Source organism: Arvicola amphibius, chromosome 9 (assembly GCF_903992535.2).
Source record: "Arvicola amphibius chromosome 9, mArvAmp1.2, whole genome shotgun sequence".
NCBI classification, from domain to species: Eukaryota; Metazoa; Chordata; class Mammalia; order Rodentia; family Cricetidae; genus Arvicola; species Arvicola amphibius.
Window position 1 is genome coordinate 121,661,420 of NC_052055.2, and position 24,903 is coordinate 121,686,322.

The 24,903-nt window shown below is 51.5% G+C and overlaps 1 protein-coding gene across 1 annotated transcript; it reads right to left on the reverse strand.

The window, feature by feature from the left end:
• Window positions 1-1,476: 1,476 nt before the first annotated feature.
• On the reverse strand, window positions 1,477-13,709 carry Fance (FA complementation group E). Its single transcript, XM_038343850.1, has 10 exons — window positions 13,297-13,709; window positions 10,936-11,527; window positions 10,244-10,288; window positions 9,941-10,009; window positions 9,551-9,694; window positions 9,136-9,259; window positions 8,880-8,958; window positions 7,727-7,793; window positions 3,949-4,074; window positions 1,477-1,915 (listed from the first exon to the last, which is right to left on the reverse strand). The coding sequence occupies exons 1-10, from the start codon at window positions 13,707-13,709 to the stop codon at window positions 1,814-1,816; spliced, it is 1,761 nt and encodes a 586-aa protein (XP_038199778.1). The 3' UTR covers window positions 1,477-1,813.
• Window positions 13,710-24,903: the final 11,194 nt, after the last annotated feature.

A 24,903-nucleotide genomic window follows, 5' to 3' on the forward strand; every position in this document is an offset into this window, starting at 1 on the left:
GCAGGGAGCCTCGCCCGGATCTTGAGGGGACAGACAAGCTCTTTTAGGCCACCGTCTCGGGCCAGCACCCACCATTGCCAGGGGCAGGTCTGGGAATAGTTCACCTTCGCAGCACGCATTGGGTACAGTAAAGAAAGTTCACACAGGGTCTGGGAGTGTTGAGTGTTGAGTTCAGGGTCTACCCGACTGTAAAGGCCACCAGCGGGGTGAGGGGCTGTTTGTCTCTTAAGCTTTGCTCCCCTTGCCCCTTCAGCTTGTTCTCAAAACCTGGCTTTGCTTTGTCCCTAAGTTGACTTCCCACCTCCCGGAACAGGGGACTCAGGGCTTCACAGGATGCTGCACCCATAAAGTTCTGTTCCCCACCCGCCGCAGAGATCAGCCAGGAGGGTGTAGCCATGAACTTTCCTGATTCAGTAATGTCTGCGTGCTAAATTTTTGTTGTTTTCCCCCAGACAGGGTTTCTCTGTGTAGCCCGAGCTATCCTGGAACTCTCTACTTGAAGCAGACCCAGCTCAAACTCAGAGATCCCCCTTGCCTCTCCGTCCTGAGCGCTGAGATAGATTAAAGGCGCTGCCACCAGACCCAATCTTGCGCTAAGGTGCCTGCACAGGTGTGGGAATGTAGATGTCAGTCAGGTCTGTGGCAGGCACCAGGCAGCTTTCCTTTTCAGCCCACAGCAACCCAGGCATTTCAAATCCCAGCTCGAATGCTCCCTGTGGCTGAAAGTAAAGGTGTAGCTCAGCGGGAGAGCATTAGCCTGGCAGGCCCAAGACCCTGGTTTCCATGCCCTGCATTATAACAAAAGTTACCAACCCCAAGCCCTCCCTCAACAGTGAGCAATCACCCGGGCCACTCAACAGGCGGCTCCCAGGCCTGCGGGAGGGTGTCACGTGACCTGACTGACCCGAGACCTAAGTCACATCCACCTAACAGGCTTCCCCTCACCCTTCTCACTGAACAGGGGTGGATGTGGGTGAGGGAAAGAAGGGGGTTTCAGGGTAAAGAGTTAATGGGGAGGGAAGCACTATTTCTAAGACCAGGTGTCTCTGTTTGCATGTTTAACCATGTCTTTGTATGTGTGCACTTCTGTACTGGGCATGCGTGAGCTCTCGGATGTGAACATACCACTGCACAAATGTGGAGCTCAGAGGGCTGCCTTGGAGGACAGTCCTTGCCTTCATTTTGTCTCAGGCTAAATTGCTCCCCCCCCCCCCAGCTGTGGGTATTCCCATGCCCCCCCCACCTCCCATCTTGCCATAAGAGCAGGGATGACGTGGGTTCTGGGATTCAAATTAAAATCCTAATGCACCCGGCAAGCTCTTTACCCAGTGAGCCATCTCCCAGCCACACCCACGAACAGGTCTGAGAAAGGGTCTCTTGTAGCTTAGCTGGCCTTACACTGTGTGGCTGAAGATGCCCTGCAACTCCGATTTTCCTGAGCGCTGGGATCACAGGGACAGAGCCACCATGCTTGAATGAGCTTTTTTTTTTTCTTATTAAAAACTATTGCAAAGTTATTCAGTTCAGAAACAAACAGAAAAGGAGGGTCACAACATACACCTGAGGACAAAAGATTCGCCCTGAGCACACTGGAGCCCGCTCTCCCAGGACACTGCCATCTACCGCTGGTCCTCCACTGTCCCTGTACTGTGTCAGGAGTGGTAGCCAGTACAGAGCCTAAGGCCTCCTCTGTAAAGTCAAGAAGGCCTCCGCCCAGCCAGGAGTGTTGGACACCAGGGCAGCTGACTCCTGAGCTGGCTGTGCTGTGTGTGTTCCGAGGCAAGGGGTCAGGGAACCGAGTCCTTGTGGGTGGTCAGCGGGCTAGATGTCTCAACGCTGCCTGCAGGGACTTCTTCAGGAAGGTGGCGTTGGGCTCTAGGGCCACAGCCAGGTCCAGGCTCTGCTGCTCTGTGATCTGGAGAGAGGGAATCGGGCTAGGACTATGGTGGCCGTCTCCTCAACACCCCACAGGCCTTGCTAAGGATAGAGGCTTCTGAGCAACAGAACCTTCCTCCTTCTTGAGGTGAGGCAAGCTCCAGGAGGACCTTGGCGGTCATCAGATAGAACTGGGTAAGGAGGGCGCCTCAACTGAGGAACTGGCTCCATATCGGCCTGTGGGACATTTCCATAGATTGCTAGATAACATGGGAGGGTCAGCCCACTGTGGTAGTGCTACCCTTGGCCAGTTAGCCCAGAATAGTGGTCCAGGCCTTCACTCCCACTACTCAGGAGGCAGAGGCAGGAGAGTCTTTGTGGATGTGAGGCCAACCTGGTCAACATGGGGGTTCAGCCTAGCCAGACCTACAGAGCCCATCTAGCAGGAAAGCCTATACTCCATCCCAGCACTACATAAACCAGGTCACAGTGGTGCACCCCACAATCCTAACACTCAGCAACTGGAGGCAGGAGGCTCAGATGTTCAAGGTCATTTTGGCATAGCAAATCGTAAGCTACATGAGATCTTGTTTAAAAACACAACAAGGGGCTGGAGAGATGGCTCAGAGGTTAAGAGCATTGCCTGCTCTTCCAAAGGTCCTGAGTTCAATTCCCGGCAACCACATGGTGGCTCACAACCATCTGTAATGGGGTCTGGTGCCCTCTTCTGGCCTACAGACGTACACACAGACAGAATATTGTATGCATAATAAATAAAAAAATAAAATAAAAACAAAACAAAAAGCTTTCTGGCCCATGACCTGCAGGGCCTTCTGGAACGTGCTTAGTCCCTCTACCTCTCATCTGTAAAATGAGGCTGCTATATAGACACTGTGGCACAAGACAAACAGATCCAGCAAAACAGGAGGCGGACCAGGCAGTGGTGGCACACACCTTTAATCACAGCACTTTGTGAGTTCGAGGCCAGCCTGGTCTACAGAACTAGTTCAAGGACAGGCTCTAAAATTACAGAGAAACCCTGTAAAAAAAAAAAAAAAACCAAACCAAAACAAAAACAAAAAAATCAGGAGGCCAAGGCGACAGGACCACAAGCCCGGGGAGCCAAACCTAAGTCAGGCAGCAGACCCCCATCTCAAAGCAAAACCAACAAAAAGGAGCTAACAGTGTCTGAGGCTGATGCACAGCACAAGCTAGCAAATTCACAGCCTCAGCCACCATTGGCTCTGGCAGTCCTAGAACTCACTGTGGCCTTGAACTCAGGAATCTGCCGACTTCTGCCTCCTCCGAGTGCTGAGATTAAAATAGGCAAACACCACCACTGCCCAGCTGGCTCTCAGTGTTCTCTGGCTACAATAAGCAGATCCTGGCTCACACTGTATCCTTTGCCAGGAACATCCTCCTGCTAACTCCAGCCCTTGGCCACCACTGCCTTTTATGTGTTTGGGATGGGAGTGAACCTCTCACACAGCTTGGCCTGGCCTCGAACTTCAGATTTCCCTACCTCCACTTCCTACAGGCTGTGTGCTCCTCTGTGCTGCCATACCCAGTCTACAAAAAGTATTAGGAATTGACCCCAAGGTTCTGTGGCTGGTGGGCAGGCACTCTGCCAACTGAGTGTCATCCCAGACCTCCCCAACTTTTTAAAAAAGTTTTTTTTGGGGGATATACAGGTTCGCTACATAGCCCTGGCTGTCCTGGAACTCACTATGTAGACCAGGTTATCCTCAGACTCATAGAGATCATCTTCCTCTGCCTCCTGAATGCTGGAACTAAAGGCATGTGCCACTGTAGCCCAGACTGGCCTTGAACTTACAGCAATCCCCCTGCTTCAGCCTGCCCCACACAGTAACCACCCCCAGTCCCAATCCCCAGTGAGGCTTAGCCGCCCTCCTCTTCGGTCACCAAATGCCTGCGCATGGCTCCTCACAAGCAGGACAACAGAGGGACAGGGTCCGCGCAAGCATCATGCCATCTTAACTTGCCAATGCCCCACATAGCACTACCACCAGAGATGCTGGCCCGATGAACAAACAAGCCCCTGTGGACACTCACACTGGCCTGGTATTTGGTCATCACTGTCAGCATCAGCTTGGCGTAGGGCATGGAGGTGGTGGCTGCTGGCGCCTCTCTGCAGAGCCTTTGCACCAAGACATTGAACATCTCAGGGGTCATCTCCACCTGCACACATTGGGACAGTATCATATGGCCAGGCCTGGGTTAAATCCCAAGATCCCCATCTCCTAGCAGGTAGCTGGACAGAGTGCTCTAGATTGGATCTAGAAAGCCCCTCTACATACCCATGTTGAAAGGTTTGGGCAAAGGTGCTGGGATGGCAGAGCTTTTGGGTCACTGGGGTTTGTCTAAAAGGGACGGTAGTAGCTTAGTCCCTACTCTCTACTTCTCGACTGCCATGGCCCAAGCAGCCTACCCACCACACACTTCTTCCACCATCATGTGCCTCACACAGGCCCAGGAGCAACAGAGCCAAGCACAGATGGAACCTCTCAACTCAAGTCAACCTTTCTTCCTGCTGTTTACTGTTGGGGAATGTTATTTTCAGGTGTGTGACTTTTGTTTACGCTGCATTTGTTTAACTCTGTGAAGCTGTGATTCTTTGCCTGTCTAAAACACCTGATGATCTAATAAAGAGCTGAAACAGCGAGGCAGGAGCAAGGATAGGCAGAACTGGCAGGCAGAGAGGATAAATAGAAGAACTCTGAGAAGAGAGAAAACAGAGGAGCAAGAGAACAAGGAGAGAAGGATATCAGGGTCCAGCTACCCAGCAAGTCACGGAGGAAGAGGTAAAGAGGTATCCAGAAACAGAAAAGATAAAAGCCCAGAGGCAAAAGGTAGTAGGGATAACATAAGAAAAGCTGACTAGAAACAAGCCAGGCCAAGGCCAGGCATTCATAACTAAGAATAAGCCTCTGTGTGATTTATTTGGGAGCTGGGTGGTGAGCCCCTCAAAAGAGCCAAGAGTAACTTCCCACAACGGTCCTACCTCAGGTGTTTTACCACAGTAAGGGAAAGCTGACATACCAATAGCCCCGTCCCCACAGCTGGATACCGAGGCTCAAAGTAACTGAAGACTGGGGAAGAAATCAAATGGCAGACACGGTCTCACACTACAGCCACCGCCCTTGCCAAGCCCACATCAGTACCGCAGGGGAGCCAGTGACGCCAGCCTGCCTCAGTGGTTGAAGCCTTAACGACAGGGCAGGCGACGTCCTGAGCAACACTGCCATCAGGAGGCGCTCAGCACTTTCCGCCCACTGTCCCTGCGGGCTCCTGTCGTGTGAAGATAAACCGCTCTGACTGCTGTCCTAAAAGGCTGAATGGGCTGGAGAGGGGCTCAGAGGTTAAGAGCACTGAATGCTCTTCCAGAGGCACCGAGTTCAATTCCCAGTAATCACACGGTGGCCCACAAACACCCGTAATGATATCTGGCGCCCTCTTCTGGTCTACAGGCATGCATACCAGCAGAACACTGTATGCGTAATAAGTAAATAAAATCTTAAAAAACAAAACAAAACAAAAACCTAGTTAGGAACCAGCCTAAGCTAAAGCCAAGCTTTCATAACTAGTAAGTCTGTGTCATTATTTGTGGGCTGGTGGTCCCAATGAGAAAGTACTGCTACAATCTCCACTCTCAGCTGAGGAGACCTGGGCATGATGGGCCGCGGTTAATCACGGTGATGGTTCATCTTCACCTGTCAACTTCATGGGTTTAGAATCGCCATGGAAACACACTTCAGAGTGTGTTATGAGAGTGCCTCCCAGCAAGGTTCCATTAAAGGAAGATCCTCCTTGAATGCAGGTGCCACCACGATCCCCATGGGCTGGGGTCCCCTAGCAGAATGTACCCAGGATTCATCTCTTTACTTTCTGAATGTAGACACAGTCCCAGACCCTGTATCCTTAAACTGTGAGTCAAAACCAACCCTGCCTTTTTAAAGTTGATTCTGTGAGGAATTTTATTTATTTATTTTTTTTTGTTTTTTTGTTTTGTTTTTTTTTGTTTTTCGAGACAGGGTTTCTTTGCAGCTTTAGAGCCTGTCCTGGAGCTAGCTCTTGTAGACCAGGCTGGTCTCGAACTCACAGAGATCCACCTGCCTCTGCCTCCCGAGTGCTGGGATTAAAGGCGTGTGCCACCACCGCCCGGCTGTGAGGAATTTTATAACAGCAAGACACGTAATTAATTACCTAAGATGTAAAAATGAGAGAAGCCAGGAATGGTGTCATACACCAAAAACCTAAGGACTCGGGGACAGGATGCCCAGGGGCCCAGGTTCTCTTTTGATACACTGAGTTCAAGGCCAGCCTGGACTACACGAGACCCTGTTGCGAAATAATAACAGCGTGGTAGTTTGAATGTAAGTGGCCCCGTGAGCTCACAGGGAGTGGCACTCTTGGGAGGTGTGGCTTTCTTGGAGTCAGTATGGCCGTGAGGGAGGAAGACAGACTACACAGGTGGGTTCTGAGGTCTCAGACATACTCAAGCCACATCGAGAACCCCAGTTCACTTCCTGTTGCCTGTACGAGACGTACAACTCCCAGCTCCTCCTCCAGCACCATGTCTGCCTGCATGCCACCACGTCCCACCATGATGATAATGGACTGAATCTCTGAACTGTAAGCCACTCAATTATTAGAGCTGCCACGGGCATGGTGTCTCTGCGCATAAGAAACCTTAACTAAGACAAATAGCGATGATGATAATTGCTGGAAAACTGTAGGTGGTAATGCAGACAAAATATACTACTAAGAGAGCACAGGATGGGGATGGCTTAGGTGATGGAGCCCTTGCTGGCATGCATGAAGTCCTGGGTTCAATTGCTGGCATCACATAAAATAGGGCATGGCTGGCCAGGTGGCTGTGGCACACGCCTTTAATCCAGCACTTAGGAGGCAGAGGTAGGCAGATCTCTTGAGATCAAGGCAGCCTGGTCTACAAGAGCTAGTTCCAGGACAGGCTCCAAAACTACAGAGAAACCCTGTCTTGAAAGACCAAAATAATAATAATAATAATAATAATAATAATAATAATAATAAATAAAATAAGGCACAGTGATGCATACCTGTAATCTCAGGTGGAGGCAGGAGGATTTGGAATTCAAAGTCACCCTGTACTAATAATGAGTTCAAGACCACACTGGGCTACAAGAGACCCTATCTCAAAAAAGCAATGTACAGCCAGTCAGTTATAGTGGCTCAGGCATGTAATCCCTGTACTTGGGATTAAATTCATGATAGCCTGGGCTACACAGACCAAGGGCTAGGACTATGGTTCTGAAGCAGAGCACCTGCCTAGCATGCATAGAGTCCTGGGCTCTAACCCCAGCTGGATACAGGAGAAGCAGGAACGGGGGCCCAGGGCTGGTGAGCTTCAGCAAGAGTGAGAAGCGGGAAAGGTGAGTTAAAGGCCTGCCATCTAAGCTGCAAATGCAAGCTCTGTGTGTCTCTGCTTCTTCTCTGAACCAGTGACAGCTAAGCACTGGGGGAGAGGGCGGATGTGGGGGTTAGGGAGTGGGAAAGGTCAGGGGAGCATTCCTCTCCTGCTGATCTCCCAAATTATGACTCCAACCCAGTGGGTGGGGCACATCTACAATCCCAGCAGGAGGGACAAAGATCAGGAGTTCAAGAGAGAGGAGGAGGCATCAGCCCAGCAGGTGCTACTAAGAGACAGAGCTAGGCAAACCAGATGGCAGCTGCCAGTCCCCACCTTCAGCGGCAGGGACTTTGACCCTGCTGGAAGGCAGCAGCCTGCTTGTCTGAGACTGAAGGCCAGCGGCCTGGGTCCCATGCAGCCTTCTCAAGGCAGTCCACTCACCTGCCGCTCCAGGAGTGCCTGCAACACCAGGAACGTCTCCTCCCTCCAGGCCAGCTCCAGGACCTGCCTGCACGGAGGACACACAGTGAGTAAGGGCTGTCTTCCCACCACTGGGCACGCAGAAGAACGGGCAGCAGCCCCACGTGCAACAGCTGCAGACCCAGGCGCAAGTACCTTCCTGGGTTTGATCGCTCACTGTCCGTGAAGTTCTTCTACGCAGAAAGGGGACACTGTGTAGGCTCTGAAGCTAAGTGGTCAGTGAGCAGTGGCTGGCATTATCTGAGGATACTCCCTTTTTCTTTTTTCTTTCTTGTTTTGTTATTTTGAGACAGGGTTTCTCTGTGTAACAGCCCTGTTTTTTGTTTTGTTTTGTTTTGTTTAAGAAAGATTCACATCTTTCTGTTTTTTAAGAAAGCTGGAAGTGGTAGTGCACACCTTTAGTTCCAGCACTCCAGAGGCAGAGGCAGGTGGATCTCCGAGTTTGAGGCCAGCCTGGTCTACAAAGTGAGTTCCAGGATAGCCAGGGCTACACAGAGAAACCCTGGCTCGGGAAAAAGATAAATAAATAAAAACCTGAGTGCATCCAAGTCAATACACAAGGTGGAGACTGAACTCATTCATGTCTGACTCTGGAGACAACACTCAAACACTATGATGTGTCTGGGCTGAGCTCCTTCTGAGAGGGACCCAGTAAAACTGGGGAAGATGAAAAAGAAAACACCACCAAACTGGGGAAGTCTAACCTGGCATTCAACATATTCAACATGGGGGGCTGGAGTGATGGCTCAGAGGTTAAGAGCATTGCCTGCTCTTCCAAAGGTCCTAAGTTCAATTCCCAGCAACCACATGGTGGCTCACAACCATCTGTAATGGGCTGGTGCCCTCTTCTGGCCTGCAGGCATACACACAGTCAGAATACTGTATACATAATAAATAAATAAATATTAAAAAAAAAACCATATTCAACATGGGCCCAGAGGAAAGGGCACAAGGTGGGTTTAGGCCCCAGGGGCAGCAGCATGTGCTATGCCACCGTGCGTGCGTGAGTGCGTGCGTGTGCGCGTAAGTGCGTGTGTGTGTGTGTGTGTGTGTGTGTACGTGTGTGGTGCTGGAGTGAAACCTAGCGTGGGGTTAGCATAAAGCCTGCACTTACCCCAGAATCCGGACCTGCATGTCTGGCTCCAAGGACTCATCCTTTACAAGACAGCACAGTAGCTCGGTCTGCACAGGACCTGGGTCAAAGACAGGAGAGGACAGAGGGCTGGGGGAGGGCAGGGGAAGGCTGGCAGGGACAGGATGACTGCTGTCTGGGAACAAACTAGCATTTTCAGTCGCTGAACCCACTGAACCCGAACTCGGCAGGGCCCCAAGGGGTGAAGTGTGAAGGGCACAGCGGGTAGGCTAGTTACCCATGCTCGGGTCCTGGAGTAGGGGAACTAGCAGGGTCTTGCAGACAACGTAGGTGTACTTCACACAGAAGGAGACAAGGGCAGCTCTGAGCAGCCTAGAGGCGGAGGATGGCAGGGAGAGGATCTAGTCACCAGGGAGAGGACAAAGTCACTTCTTCCAGCCAGGAAGTGTTTCACCTCACACGTTTCAGTTGGCAACCCATGTAACTGAGGAAAAGCCAAGTGTTTGTACCTATGTAGGATGGCACTGCCACCCCTGGCTCCCAAACCCAAAAGCCCCATCTGGGGTGCAGGTGGGAAGACGTTACATGCTGTAAGGTGCTAGGGGCCTGCACCTTAGTCCCTCTCCCAAACCTCCTTCCTGGGGACTCAGGATCCCCATTATTCCTGCCCTTCTGGGGTTTCCTGCACCCACCCGGTCAAGAAAGAGGCTCCTGGCCAAGATGGAGGCATTGCTGATGCTGAGGGCTGGTGTGAGACTCAGCAGGTAGCTGCAGAACTGCAGGAGGCCTCCATCAGGGAGCTGATTCAGCTGCAGCTGGCTGCAGAGCAACTCCATCTGAGGGAAACCAGGAAACCCGGTTGGCTCTGGAGGCTGCAGGCCCAGTGGGCAACAGAAAGGCCAGAGCAAGGGCATGAGGGGAGAGGGAGCAGAATGGAGCAGGGAGAGCGAGTGGGAGAACCAAGGGCTAAGAAATGACTCAGGGTAACCTAGTGAAGAAGAAAAAAAATGCAGCCCTGAGCCCCATGGGAGGCAGGGAAACAGGCAGGGGTTTGGGGGACCTCAGGGCCAGGCCTGTCTCACCTGGCTGGGACCACATTCATGGAGAAACTGCAGGTCCCCTGGGGGCTCATCTTCCAACCCCTCCAGCCCCTGGGGAGACAAATCCTGAGTAAGAGCTGGCGACAGGTCACAGAGGCCACTCTTAGAAGACACCACCAGAGAAAGGCTTCCAGGGGATGACAGCATATCCAGACTTGGCCCTGGAGTGAGTATCCTCAGATCTCCCTCTACCCAGCCCCAACCTGGCTCCATGATCTGGGGCTTCCCTGGGCGTGGGTAAGGTAGAAGTCAGAAGAGCTGTGGTAAATAGAGAGTGCTGGTCACCTCCTGGAAGGCCTTCAGCAGCTGCTGCAGTCTGGGCACCTGGTCCTGTGGAGGAGAGAGCAGTCACCATTTCTATAGTGCGGCAGGACCTCCTAGCTCCCTCTGGAGAAAACACCTGGGCAAGAACTGGGGCTGCTCACAATCACCTGTAACTCAAGCTCTGGGAGATCCTACGCCCTCTTCTGGCCTCCATGGGTACCACATCTGCCCACACATAAAATAAAACCTTGGGTGGGGGGGGGGGAGGGCAATGGGAACTGAAGGGCAAAAGCGATTCAGGAAGAACAGGAAGGTGCCATCTCCGTCTTCCAAGATGTCTAGAGCAGGCTTGTGTGAAACCCAGCCCACTGCTTTTTCTTTTCTGCACCCAACTTCAATGGGGTAGGCAGACCCAGTATGGGCAGGCAGGCTGGCTGGCTGGATGTTGGCATGACTCATGCCAGTGGGTAGAGAGGAGAGCACCAGCGGCCAAACCCTTCAATCCCACACTCTAGATTAGGACGGGTGTTTCCAGTTCCTAGTAACTCCCCACCCCATCAGTTTGGGGAGGGGAGGCTGCCGTCCTTCCTTCCTCCACAGCCCACCCCCTCATCCCTGCTCCGTGTAAGTAGTCCTTGCTGGGATTCCTGTCTCAACCAGCTTTCATCACTATGCAGAAGAACCATCCGGAAACCAGCCTCCAGCCACAGTACCTGGACAGCTTGGGGCAACTCCACCCTTTCAGCTGGACCCTTGGCCTCCTCCACACCCGGGCCAGTCTCAGGAGTCTCCGCCTCAGTAGCAGTCCGCTTTGGGTCAGGGGACACGCCTCCTGCATCTGATGGGGATTCCCGGGACTCTAACTTGGGTCTCTCTTCCTGGTCCTTCTTCTCGTCCTCCAAACTCCGGAACCTTTTAGGGGCTCTCTCTGACTCAGGGCTGGCAGGATCTTCCTCTGGCTCCTTCCTCCGCTTCCCACGGAGCTGCAAGTGCTGGTCCTCTAGAGTTGGAGCCAATTTCAGGCCCCTACCGCCCCGGCCCAGGTGTCCACACAGGTCTCGGAGCTGTGACTGACAGCCTGGGGACAATGGAGAGGTTCCCTCCACAGAGACTCCAGTCCCCACATCCCTTCTTAGCAGCACCGCGAGGGCATGGAGCCAGGCATCAGGAGTAGATGCTGTGTCCTGCTGGGCAAGGTGCAGCACAGAATGGAGGCCGCTCTCAGGTAGCAAGGGTCGAACAGCCATCAGCAGGGTCATCAGGTTCTTCCGGCATACCCCGGGCAACTGTAGCAGCAGTGGAGTCCTACAGACGACAGAGTTTTTTTTTTTTTGGGGGGGGAGGAGTTGGGGGTCTCGTTATGTAACCCAGACTGTCTCGACCTCTCAATCCTTCTGCCTTAGCTCCTTAGATGCTCTGATGGCAGGCACGTGTCATACAGAGTGGGGTATACTGGGTAGGGTGTCCACCACTGTGGCAGGGAATCAGGGGTGATGCCTGCAAGATTTGTTAAGAGACGGCCAAGTATGGCCTTAAATCCTAGCACTTGGGACGCCGAGGCAGACAGACCTCAGAGTTTGAGGCCAGTCAAGGCTATATAGCGAAGCCCTGTCTTAAAACCATCACAAAACAACCAAACAGGTACTGAGGATGGAAAGGGGACAGCAGAGTCGGGGACACGGGACATGTATGAGGCAGATAAAAGCTGTGCCAGAACCGGACCAGAAAGGTTTCACAGAGCAAGTGGGACACTGAGACGAAGGAATGGGGTGATAACCCTTCACCCCCCAACCTTCACCGCTCCTACGGGGCCAGCTCCTCCAAGCAGCTGGCATTCTCATCCAACCCTGTCCTCCAGGGCTCCTCAGGGTCCCACACATCCAGTGCCCTAGAATTCTGTGGCGACTCCACTCGTCCCTCTGTGTCAGGGCTAGTCACCATCACACAGAGGGACCCAGCATGTGAGACTAGAGAATATAAGCTTTTTAATTTGTGGGAAACATACTATGTCAGAAAGAAAAACCTAGTGTCACAGTGAAGGAGGAAAGATGAAGGTGGGGTCTAAGAGAACCTCCTCCAGCACACCGTAACCTCCATGTGTGTCCCTCACAGCAAGTACACACACAACTAAATAAAAAACAATGACAGCGGCAGGCTGTGCTGGGGAGATGGCTCAGAGGTTAAGAGCACTGGCTGCTGTTCCAGAGGTCCTGAGTTCAATTCCCAGCACCCACATGGTGGCTCACAACCATCTGTAAATGGGAGCTGGTGCCCTCTTCTGGCCTGCAAGTATACATGAAAGCAGAACACTGTATATGTAATATATATATTACATTACAGTGGCAGGCTGACACTCCAGAAGGGAGAATTTATCCAGAACACTTATGTGGGGGGCTACCTACCACCCTCAGGGAAGCAAGCCTGCTGTAAGGTGAACACTGTTTTGATAAACTGGCAACCAGCAGGCCTCACTCCATGACCTAGCACATGGGTTTTAACTAACATCTATTTTTCTTTTTAATACGGCTTTGCCAGCTGTGTAGTCCAGGCTTCCAACTTGAAGCAATCCTCCAGTCTCAGCTTCCTGGTTGCTGAAACCACACCCAACACTGTATGACCTGTTTTAACACAGGTGTCCACTTGACATATGTTTGCATTGGAATTTGGTTTTGTTTTTTTTTTTTCTGTTGTTTTGACCATGTGTTTCTATGAAGTCCTGGGGGGCCTTGAACTTAAGGGAATCCTCCTGCCTCTGCCTCCCAAGTGCTGCAATTACCAGCACGCAACATCACAACCCAGCTTTTATTTTTCTTCTGAGACAGGGTCTGAGATCCGCCTGCCTCCGCCTCAACGCAGGGGCTAAAGGCGTGCGCCGCCTGGTCGGCAATGCTGACTTTTTTAAAGAGATGAAGTACGCAAGCAAAATCAATGCCTACACTTAGAATTATGCCTGACAATGTTGGGGAGCACTCGGGAGATGGCCGCAGAAGTCGGAGGCTAGTCTGGGCTAGATGGAACCCTGACGGGACTAGACAAACAGAGGGGAGGCGGCGGGGGCCACGGCGGGGACTCACAGCTCCAGGCGGCCGTCGGGGCCCCGCACCTCGGGCTCTGTGCGGCCCAGCGCCTCGAGGAAGCCGCCCCAGGGGAAGTGCTCGGCGCGGCGGCCCAAGGCGCGAAGAACCCCCAGCCCGCGCCGGGCGCCCTCGGGCCCCGCCTGCAGCGCCTGCAGCAGGAGGCGGGCGGGGGCCTCCAGGGCCGCCCAGGGTGCCTCCCCGGCCCGGGCCACGGGGTCCGACACCGACCACTCCAGCGCAGGGCCGACGCGGGGCAGCGGCCCGAACACGCGAGGTCTGAGGGAGCCGCAGCCAGGAAAGGCACCGGACGGAAGAAGCGTAGAGAGCCGGAGCACGGCCTGAGAGGACGGGGCGCGGCGCTGGGGGAGGGACCGGAAGGGGCATGACCGAGAAAGGGGCGTGGGCAGCATCTAACCAGACTCCGGGAAAGGGGCGTGGTCGAGGAGGGGCGTGGCGATGGTGCAGGAAAGGGCCGGCTGCACAGACGGCTAGTTCGGAGCCCACGGAGGGGCGGGTCCGGTACCAGCGATTTGTGCCAATCCGGCCGGCTCTTGGTGGAAGAGCTGGGTCTAGACTGCTGCCTAATCTTATTCCTTCTCCACGTGTTTTTTAATGTTTTCATTTCATTTATTTATTTACTTACCTTTTTTGGTTTTTCAAGACAGGGTTTCTCTGTGTATCTTTGGGGCCTGTCCTGGAACGCGCTCCGTAGACCAGGCTGGCCTCGAACTCACAGAGATTCACCTTGCTCTGCCTCCTGATTGCTGGGATTAAAGGCTTGCGCCACCACCGCCCATGTATTTATTTATTTAGATTTTTTTTTAAAGATTTATTTACTTAACAATGTTTCTCCTGCCTGTACACCTCCAGGCCAGAAGAGGGCACCAGATCTCATTACAGATGCTTGTGATGTGGTTGGGGCATTGAACTCAGGACCTCTGGAAGAGCAGTCAGTGCCCTTAACCTCTGAGCCATCTCTCCAGCCCCTGGGTATTTATTTTTATTATTTTATGAGTATGGGTGTTTTGCCTGCATGTACGTCAATGCACCACGTGTGTACCTGTTGCCTGCTGAGGCCAGAAGGTGTGGGATCCCTTGGGACTGGAGTTATGAATGGCTGTGGGTTTACATGTGGGCGCTGAGGATGAGCCCAGGTCCTCTGCAAGAGCAGCCAATGCTCCTAACCACTGAATCATCTCTCCAGCTCCTTTTAAATTTTATTTTTAATAGTGTGTGTGTGTGTTTGAGGGATATTGCTGCATGTGTATTTGGTGTGCCAGGACTTTGATTCCCTGGGTCCTCCGTAAGATAGCAATATGGGGTCTTAACTGATGAGCCATCTCTCCAGCCACAAATTATCAAATACGGTGGCTGTGGTAATAACTTTCAGGAAGAATAAAGGGAGATAAAGTGAGATATCTTATAATGAACCCGATAAAGATGGGGCCAGTGAACCGGTGGAGAGGTCTCTGCAGACACAGAAGATGCAGTGCAATGGCCCCGGGACTGCAGGATGGCTGGAGAGGGGATCAGAGAGGTCACCAGGCTTGGGGTCACACAGAGAACATTGGCCTTCTGCTCTAAATATCATGGGAAACCATGGTAGTGTTTTGAACTGATCTTAATTTTGAGCCAAAACTATTTCTTTATTTCAAGGGAATGAGTTTGAGGAACGGCTTTCTTACAGGAACCTTCTCTCTCTGGTAAGTAGATTGGAGCAGATTTCTGGTGTTCCAAAGAGGATGCTGGGGGATTTGGACCCTGAGAAGTACAGCCAGGGCCAAAGAATCTGCCATATTCCCCGAGCCTCAGCTACAGCCTCACTCCCTAAGGTTCTGCATTTGAACCATCTGGGCAGAACCGGGATTGAGTTCTAAACCTGGTTCCAAGACCCTGGACCATCATGGGCCAAGATATTACATCCCCACCCTCTGAGGAGTGTACAGGAAGCCTTATGGGGCCCAGACACAACCGATGGCCCCCTGAGGACAAGGCAGGGCTAGAAATGAACATCAGTCTTCAGACAGCACTGGGCCAGCTCAGGTATATTTTATTGGTTTTCTTCCAAAAATCTTTCTACAAGACAGGAAAATTAAAAAACAAAAATCCAACCTGTAGAACAGTTAGGACCCTCTTCCTCAAGGTGGGACTCTCTCTATCCCAACACTCATGACCCTTAGCTGGGAAACAGCATCTCACAGGGGTGGAGGTGGAGGGTTTCCCACCAAAGCCCCGGCAGCTTCCTCCAGCACTAAGATTTCCCACCCAGCAGACCCCTCCCCTCCTCCCTGCTCCTGGCTACAGAAGGTCAAGGTAATAGCTGAGGTCTTCCCACCCACACAGGACCAAGGCCAGGGCACAGTCTGGGAAGAACACATCTTTCTCTAGGTTGTAGTTTCTAGGAATGATGCCATCCCTAACTCCATAAAGTAGAGAGAAATATCCAGAAGGCTTTGGTTTGGCCACAGCTGCCGTGGGATAGACTCACAGGTGGGACACAGCACAGCATTGTCACATAGGGGCTGAAATCATCAACATTGCTCAGGTAATACATGATATTTATCACGGATATTTTAAAAAACGGGTTCTCATGTAGCCCAGGCTGCCTGCCAACTTGATGTGCCACCAAGGATGATCTGGAACTTCCAAGCCTCCTGCCTCTATCTCCCAAGTACTGGGATTACAGGTGTGTACCCATAATCTCAATAGTGAGCAAACCGAGGGCCTTGTGCCTGCTGGGTAAGCCTTCAACGGACTGACCCTCAGCCCCGGCCTTTATGGGTGGTGTGCTTTTCTATTGCTGGGATAGAACACCATGACTAAGACAACTTGTCTAAGAACGGTTGATTGGGGCGTATGGGTCCAGAGGGTTGGGAGCCATGATGGCCGAGTAAAGACTTGGGGCTGGAGTAGGACTAGCTAGGGTTAAACTTTAAGCACAAGCAGAGAGCAAAGTAGGACTCTACCTCAGAGCTGGTCCCGGTGACATACCTCCTCCAGTAAGGCATCCTAACACTTCCTAAACCTATCTAAATAGTGACACCAGCTGGGGACCTGTGGCCAGAGCCTCAGGTAGGAATTGGCTCAGGTAGATTCAGATCCAGTGGCCTTTTCCCCAAATGGAGAACTGGAGCCGGAGCCGGTTGAGAGGCAGCAAAAGGAGAGATGGGCCATCACCTTCAAGGAAGGGGTACTCAAGACTGGCCCCCGAGGATCCTGGTGTAGGGGTGCCGGTCATGCCGCTGCCTTCCAGCAGGTGGCAGTGACGTGCCTTCAGGGATATCCTTCTAGAATTCTGTCTAGGCAGCAGATTGGGGAACCTCTTTGCCTTTTTTTCAACTAGATTTTACTAGTGACATACAAGGGGGGCAGGCTACAGATAACCCTCAGATGTGCCTCTGCAACCAAGTTAGAACAGTGTACTGGGCTATGAGTGGCCTTAGCTGAGGCAGCTGCAAGCTAATAAATGTTGACCGATAATGCCGGAGAGGCCCTGGACACCTGTGGTCAGCCTCAGGGAGGCCAGCCAGGGCAGTGGATGCACAGAGGAGTTTCTTTGTCATATAAGCCTTTTCTCCTTAAATCCAGGACAAGCTAGGTCCTTCTCCACATACCACTTACAGACAGGACCCTCAGAGCATCCAGGCGGCAGCAGAAATCTCTCAAAACAACGTCCTTTCCTCTTCCAAAAGCTACCGCCAGGATGACTCCAAGAGGTGGCCCCATGGGAACTCTCCAGCTTGCTTCCCTTTCCTGGCCCCGACGTGACACCAGCCATGTCAACACCTGTGCTGGAATCTTTCGGTGACTTTTTGGTCTGTTTGTTTTGAGACAGGCTCTCCTTATGCAGCTCTGGCTGGAACTGGCTCTGTAGCTCAGGCTGGCCTCAGACTCTGCCTGCTTCTGCTTCTGTTTTCTAGGTGCTTGGATTGAAGGCGTTCGCCCCCACACCTCTTATCTCCCTTCTTTTTTATCGTTGTGGTTTAATCTTTTGAGGTAGCTCAGGCTGGCCTCAAACTTGCTATACAGCAATAACACGGAACGTCCACTCTTCCTGCCTCCTCCACCTGACTACAGCTATGTGCCATCCGGCTGGGTGTATGTGGTCACGGGGACGGAGCCCAGAGCCTCATGCAAGCTAGGGAGGCACTCTGCCAGCTAAGTTGCGTCCCCAGCCCTGAACCATACATGGTGGTTTTTTGGTTTGTTTTACTTTTGAAGATTTACTTTTTATTTTATGTGTGTTTTGCCTACATGTATATCTGCGTACCACTTGTTTGCCTGGTGCCAGCAGAGGTCAGAGGGTGTTAGAATCCCTGGTACCAGTTACAGATGGTTGTGAGCCACCATGTGGACTTTGGGAATTGAACACAGTTCCTCTGGAAGGGAAGCCAGTGCTCTCTCTTAACCACTGAGCCATATAGCTCTCTTCTTTCTTTTCTTTTTTCCTTTTTTCCTTTTTTCTTTTTTTGGTCTTTTTGAGACAGGGTTTCTCTGTGTAACAGCCCTGGCTGTCCTGGAACTTATAGACCAACTTCTGTAGACCAGGTTGGCCTTGAACTCACAGAGATCCACCTGCCTCTGCCTTGGAGTGCTGGGACTAAAGGTGTGAGCCACCACCACCCAGGTTGAGCCGCAGAGGTTTGTTAAGTGTTCCTTCACCTCAGTCATTTGGTCTCCCAGGCCTCCTCTCCTTCCTGAATTCTCTTCCTCCTTGTCCCTCCTGGTGCCAGCTCAGACCTGAATGTTGGAGTTCATGTCCCCCTTGCTCCCTAAAGGTACATAGACTGCCTCAGTTTCCTCTTCCGTAGCTTAAGAAAAATAAGGATCCTCACCTCATAGCGATAATAAGCCTTCCTCACACCACAGGCTCTCAGGACGTCAGTGCTGGTTTTGACAGGTCCTCCAGAGCCTTCCAATGGGGACACCAATGCCTGGTGACATCCCTCTCCAATAGCACCCTTATTTTCTCCCCCCTTCAGTGTTCCCCTGGGAGCCCCCCTCCCCCATCCCCACACGTTTTTCCTCAGTCACTGACCAGGTAGGTGCCATTGCTGTTCACAGGCAAGCCCAGGGCTGCAGATGAGGCTCATGGGGCCTGAAGGCCAGCTACCCTGCATGCCGCTCTCCTACCTGCCAGCTGCCAGCCCTGGTGCCATGACGACCTGAGGACATCCGGGAGGCAATGCTTCTGCCAAGTGCACAGGTACCTCAGGCAGTGGGCGTGGGCGTGGGTGTGGTTGGGTCAGATCCAGACACTAAATCCTGACTTCCTTCCACTGTGGCCACAGGGTGGTTCAGAGACTCTTCCAGAACAGCCCCAATAGAGGCCAGGTGGCATTGAAAGCTTCTGAGCTCCCCAGCTCTCCAGGTCTTAGCATCCCAGAGGGCCAGTGTGCATCTGCCCCGTCACCTGACTTCAGTATCTACTGCTCCTGTCTGGGCTCTGCTGTGGGGCCCTGAGTCCAGGGTGAGGTCTGACTCAGCCTGAGGCTCCTGGGAGTGGCTACGGTTCCCGTCAGCAGCTGCAGGAAGTGGTCTGCTCGCTCACGCACGTGGCATCTACTGAGAGCCAGCTGTGTGCGAGGCTTTGCGGTATCCAGGCTGTGGCCCAGGCCCTCCCTGCCCTGGGAGGACTCAGGAATCTCTCATATAACCACTTGCATCCTCCAGTACGGTACCCGTCACCTACAGGCACCTGTCATGGCCCAAATTCATAGGTGTTCTGAGCATAAAATACACTTAACACAAAGACCAAAGCATTTTGTGTTGATTGAATTAATTGGTAATATTGTACGTGTGATTTTGATATATTAGGCTACATAAAATACTTTTGTGGGTGGTTGAGATAGGGTTCTGTATAGCCAGCGAGGCCCAAACTCACAGCAGTCTTCCTGTCTTAGCCCTCCTGGGTCCTGGGGTGGCAGGCTTGAGCCACCATGCCCAACTGTAGAGAATTATTTCTTAGTCACTAAAAAGGTATCAAGTGGGACTGGAGAAATGGCTCAGTGGTTAGGGCCACTTATGGCTTTACAGAGGACCCAGGTTCAGTCACGGCGCCTACACAGCAGATTACAGTCATCTATAACTTCAGTTCCAGGGGATCTGAGGCCCTTTTCTGGCCTCTGAAGGCAGCAAGCATGCAAATGGAGCACAGGCATACATGCAAACAAACACCGACACACATAAAATAAATAAACAAAAATCAGTAATGGTTTGAATGAGATCAGCTTATATACACCCTAGCAGGTGGAACTGTTTGAGAAGGATTGGGGGTGTGGCCTTCTTGGAGGAGGTACACCACTGGGGGTGGGCTTTGAGGTTTCAAAAGCCCACACCACACCCAGTCAGCTCTCTTTCTGCCTCCTGTTTGTGGCTAAGGTGTTAGTACTTAGCTACTGCTCCAGCACCATGCCTGTCTGCCTGCTGCCATGTTCCCTAACATGACAGTCATGGACCTTAACCCTCTGGGATTGTAAGCCCACAACAAGCTTTCTTTTAAGAGTTGCCTTGGTCATGGTGCTTTGACCCCCCCAAACACAACAAGTCAGTGTTCCCCACAACAAGATTCTGAGTGGAGCTGGCACTGTAACGCGTGTCCCTGGCAGCTCTCTAATTCTCTTACTGATCAGATTGGCAGGCAGAGATTTGTAACACGAATAATAAAAACACAGAGACAGATATGGGACTCAAACTGAAGGTCAGAAAAGCTTAGTCAGTAGAACATGGGACTCTTAATCCCAGGGTTGTGGGTTCAAGCCTCACATTGGGTGCCATTTGTAAACAGAAGTTTCTGTCCTGCCTGGTTCTGAAGCTGTTCAGTCCCAAAGAAACACAAAAAGGCTTATATTAATCATAAACTGTTTGGCCTATAAGCTCAGGCTTATTATCAACTAGCTCTTACAACTTAAATCAACCCATAATTCTTATCTATGTTTAGCCATGTGGCTGGCACGTTTTCTCAGTGAGGCATTCTCATCTTGCTTCCTCTGTGTCTGGCTGGTGATTGAGTCTCTGCCTTTCCTCTTCCCAGAATTCTCTTAGTCTGGTTGCCCTGCCCATACTTCCTGCCTGGCTACTGGCCAATCTTTGTTTTATTAAACCAGTACGAGTGACAAATCTTTATAGTGTACAAAAGCGGTATCCCACAGTAGAGGTTGGGTGGGGTACTGATAGGAAGACTTTCAGGTTAAAGTCTGTCCGTGGGTCTATCTGTCTGTCTGTATTCTCCACCTTCCACCCCCCAGCTGGACACAGGGCCTCACACTTAGGTAAACAGTCTACTACTAAGCTCAACCCCAAATTCTAAAGCTAAAGGTGGGGACTGAGGAGTCAAGGTCCTGGTACTAGGAAGATAGCAGTAAGGGAAGAAGAGCAAGGAGTTTTGGGAGACATCAGGGCTGGGGTGCCATGGGGAGGCCACTGAGGAATAAAGTTGGTGAGAGAAGGGGCTGGGGAGAATGGCAAAGGAGCTCCTGGTCTTCACTCTTGAAAACTCAAACAGTCTGCACTGCCATCATCCCGAGCTTCCTGACCCTGCGCAGGAGGGAAGCACCGGGAATCTCCACAGCAAACATCCTTCTGAGTGCTTGGCCTCTTATTCCTGTCTGCTTTTCTTCCAGCTTAGAAAACCCACAAATCGCTGGGCGGTGGTGGCGCACGCCTTTAATCCCAGCACTCGGGAGGCAGAGGCAGGAGGATCTCTGTGAGTTCAAGACCAGCCTGGTCTACAAGAGCTAGCTCTAGGACAGGCTCTAAAGCTGCAGAGAAACCCTGTCTCGAAAAACCAAAAAAAAAAAAAAAAAAAAAAAAAAAGAAAACCCACAAATCTCAGTCTCGACGGTCATCCCTCCTCTGCCCAAACCTCAGTTCTGGAAGAACGGATGGCTTCCGGGTACTGACAAATGAACTTGGGCTAAAATGTGAATGTCTAATAGAAGGTCTAGAGAATTAGCAGAGCCCTGACACAAAAAAATGGAAGAGAAAGTGGAACAGAGCCTGAGCTAGCCCTCAATCAGCAGGGTAACACTGGCTTATTCTTCCCCCTCTGGGCTCAGTCTCCTCTGTACCAAGAAGTCCTTCTTCCACAGATAAACTCAGATTCATTCATTCATTCATTTTAGTTTTTCAAGACAGGGTTTCTCTGTGTAGCCCTGGCTATCCCAGAACTCACTCTGTAGACCAGGCTGGCCTTGAACTCACAGACATCTGCCTGCCTCTGCCTCCCAAGTGCTGGGACTAGAGGACCGTGACACCGCCTGCCTGGCTTACTCAAATTCTTAAGTGACTCACTCAGCTTTCAATAACCAGGCTGAACCCAAAATAATGCCCCCCTTTCCAGTGTTTTCCTGAGATCCAGACCCACACATATGGTTGCTGGGGACCAGGCCATTCTCCCTGATACAGCTGCTACCCCAGCCTGGAGTCCTGGTGGGATGTGAGCAGAGACGTACAGGTGGGACCTTCATCCCACATGGCCAGAAAAGGGAAGGAGCCTCAGCCAGCTGCTGCCCCATCTCAGGCCTGAAGGACGAGTGTATGGCTCTGCTCCAGGAATGCAGGTAGGGCAGGAGGCCTTTGGTACTTCAGTAAGTACTAGAAGACTCCAAGGAGTTCGGAAAGCAAGGTGACCTGGGTCTTGAGGGCTGCGGACCAGGACTGAGGGCATGCACAGCTGCGGCCTGGTGGGAGCCTCCACTGTAGAAACCTATAGGAAGATGGTAGAGCTAAGTGTTCACACTGGGCAGCTCTGGGGACCTGGCCTCCCATCCAGGTCACTGTGGCCTTGTTGTTCATATCCATGAAGTCACATGTGTGCTGTACAGGTCACATGTAATTAGAATATTATCAGTGCCACAAGGCCAAGGCCACACCACAATTAGAGGTGGACGGGATGGGGTGGGAGTGGGGGAGATGGGGGTTGAGGAGGTGCTTGTCTGAGGCTCCACTCCATCAGGACACTCTACGTTGGGTAGCTACTCTGCCAGTTGGAGCCAGAGAGGTCACTTGATCTGGGCTGGGCGAGGCGTGACTCTGAGCATGTGTCTCTCTTTCCCATCACACCTGTTGAAATATCCATGGCATGGGAGTTACTTAAAGCCTGGATCTCTGTGACCCTGGAGAGGGATCTCAGGGTAGATGCTGCTCCTCCAATGCCAGGCTGGCAAGCACCCCTTGAGCCCCATCAAGAAGCAACAGGTAAAAGCAAAGGACAGGCTGAACCTTGCCAGAATTCCCCTGACAGGTTTCTCGTCTTACTGAGCCCATTCTCATGACAGGTCCTGAAAATGACGGTGTTCTGGGCGGGGTCCCGCTTGGTGGCATTCGGACTTAAGGTGTCCGTTCCATCCCTTGGCGGGGTGCTAAGCAGCCTAGCTGGGTACAGGGACACTGGCCCCTGATGAGCCTCCTCCATGGGGCCCCTGGAGACTGTGGGAGGTGGGCAGGGACTTTCCTCTGAGGTAAACAGTGATCAGCTCGGTTGCTGGAGAGGATGTGTGAGGTCACGACCGGAGGATGCTTGGCACGTGCGTCTCAGCGTGAGCATCCAGTGGGAGAAGAACCAAGGCCTGGGGCCAGGAGATCTGATGTGACCTAGGTCAAGGTGCCTCTGGGCCCCTGGTCTTGGATCGTCTCTGTATGCCAAGATGGATGGGGAAGAAGGAAGGCCATGGCCTCTTAAGTTGGTTTACAAGACTATTTCCAGGGCTGGAGAGATGGCTCAGAGGTTAAGAGCATTGCCTGCTCTTCCAAAGGTCCTGAGTTCAATTCCCAGCAACCACATGGTGGCTCACAACCATCTGTAATGGGGTCTGGTGCCTTCATCTGGCCTGTAGGCATACACAGATGCAGAATATTGTGTACCTAATAAATAAATAAATAAATAAATAAATAAATAAATATTTTTTAAAAAGACTATTTCCACTAGAGTACAGCCAGCATTCACTTTAACGGATGGGGCTGGACTGTATGGGGCTGGACTGTTGCGAGATAGTTGATTACCCTACGTAAAGATATGTCATTTGTGGTCGGTTTAATAAAAAGCTGAAGGCCAGTAGCTAGGCCAGAGGTATAGGTGGGACTTGTGGATAGAGAGAGCTCCGGGAAGAAGAATGGGGAAGACGCCAGAGGACGTGGAGAGGAAACAGGAGGTACAAGATGGAAGAGAAGTGAGAAGCCACAGGCAAAAAGTAGATGAGTATAAATGGGTTAATTTAAGTTTTAAGAACTTGTGGGAGAAGCCTAAGCTATTGGCTGAGCTTTCATAATTAACAATTAATCTCAGTGTAGGTTTTAGTGAGCCGGCAGCCCAAAGAGTATGGGAGATGAGGAGGCAAAGGCGAGCAGGTCCAACGAGGACTCAATCAGGTGAAAATGAAAAATTTAAAAATTTACTATTATTGTTGAGACAAAAGGTTTCACTATATTGTTTAGGGAGGCTGCTTGTTGGTTCCTGGCTGCTCAGCCCCAAAATAATCACACAGAAACCAAATTATTTAAAACACTGCTTGGCCCATTAGCTCTAGCATCTTATTTATTGGCTGACACTTATATCTTAATTTAACCCATCTCTTTTAATCTGTGTATTGCCATGTGGCTGTGGCTTACCAGCTAAAGTTCTGGCATCTGTCTCCAGCAGCAGTAACATGGCTTCTCTCTGACTCTTCCTTCTTTCTCCCAACATTCAGTTTAGTTTTCCCCGCCTACCTCTATTCCCTGCACAGGCCCAAGACAGTTTCTTTATTAACCAATGGTATTCACAGCATACAAAGGGGAATCCCACATCACTATATAGCCCTGGTTGGCCTAGAACTCTATGTAGACCTGGTCAGCCTTAAAGTCACAGAGACCCAGCTGCCTCTGCTTCCTGAGTGTTGGGATTAAAGGCGTGTGCCACCTCATCCAACAAAAGGAAGATTGTAAATTGAGTTCTAACAACTGTCTATCCCTCTCAGGAGTTAGAACACTTGACCGAGAAGCCAATAGTCCTGGGTACTTTTGATACAAATTTTACTTTTATTGGGTCAAAATTATTTTTTTTAACATTGAAGCACAATTTTGAAGCAGAATTAAGAGTTTCTTAAGAGATCTCAATATAGACTTTTACTTATGTGTATGTTTGACCTGCATGTGTGTATCATGTGTATGTAGGAGTCTATAGAAGCTAAAAGAGGATGTGGGGTCCTCTATAACCAGAGTTAGAGGCAACTGTGAGGCTTAATGTGGTGGGCTAGGAACTGAACCCAGGTCTTCCACAAAAGCAGTAACTTGACTGCTGAGCTGTCTCTCCAGCCCTCTTTGACAGTCTCATGTAGTTCTGGACTCTTCCTACACTGTGCAGCCCAGGATGAACTTGAGCTGACCTGCCTGCCACTTATCTCCCAAGTGCTGGCTTTACAGATGTCAGCACCATGCTTGTCCCTCAGAGTTTCTAGGGGCTGGAGCGAGGACTGTGCTTAAGAGTTAAGGCTCTTCTTACTTTCCCTTTCTTTTTGAGATGGGGCCTATGTAGCCCAGGCTGTCCTGGAACTCTTTGTGCAGACCAGGCTGGCCTCAAATCAACAGAGACCCACCTGCCTGTGCCACCTTAAAGGGGTGTGCCAT

Coding starts and splice junctions, on each gene's coding strand:
- Fance (XM_038343850.1), bottom strand. CDS start 13,709: ATGCTGCCCACGCCCCTTTCTCGGTCATGCCCCTTCCGGTCCCTCCCC. Junction 11,528..13,296: donor CCCGACGGCCGCCTGGAGCT/GTGAGTCCCCGC, acceptor TGTCGTCTGTAG/GACTCCACTGCTGCTACAGT. Junction 9,260..9,550: donor GGAGCCTCTTTCTTGACCGG/GTGGGTGCAGGA, acceptor CCTGGTGACTAG/ATCCTCTCCCTGCCATCCTC.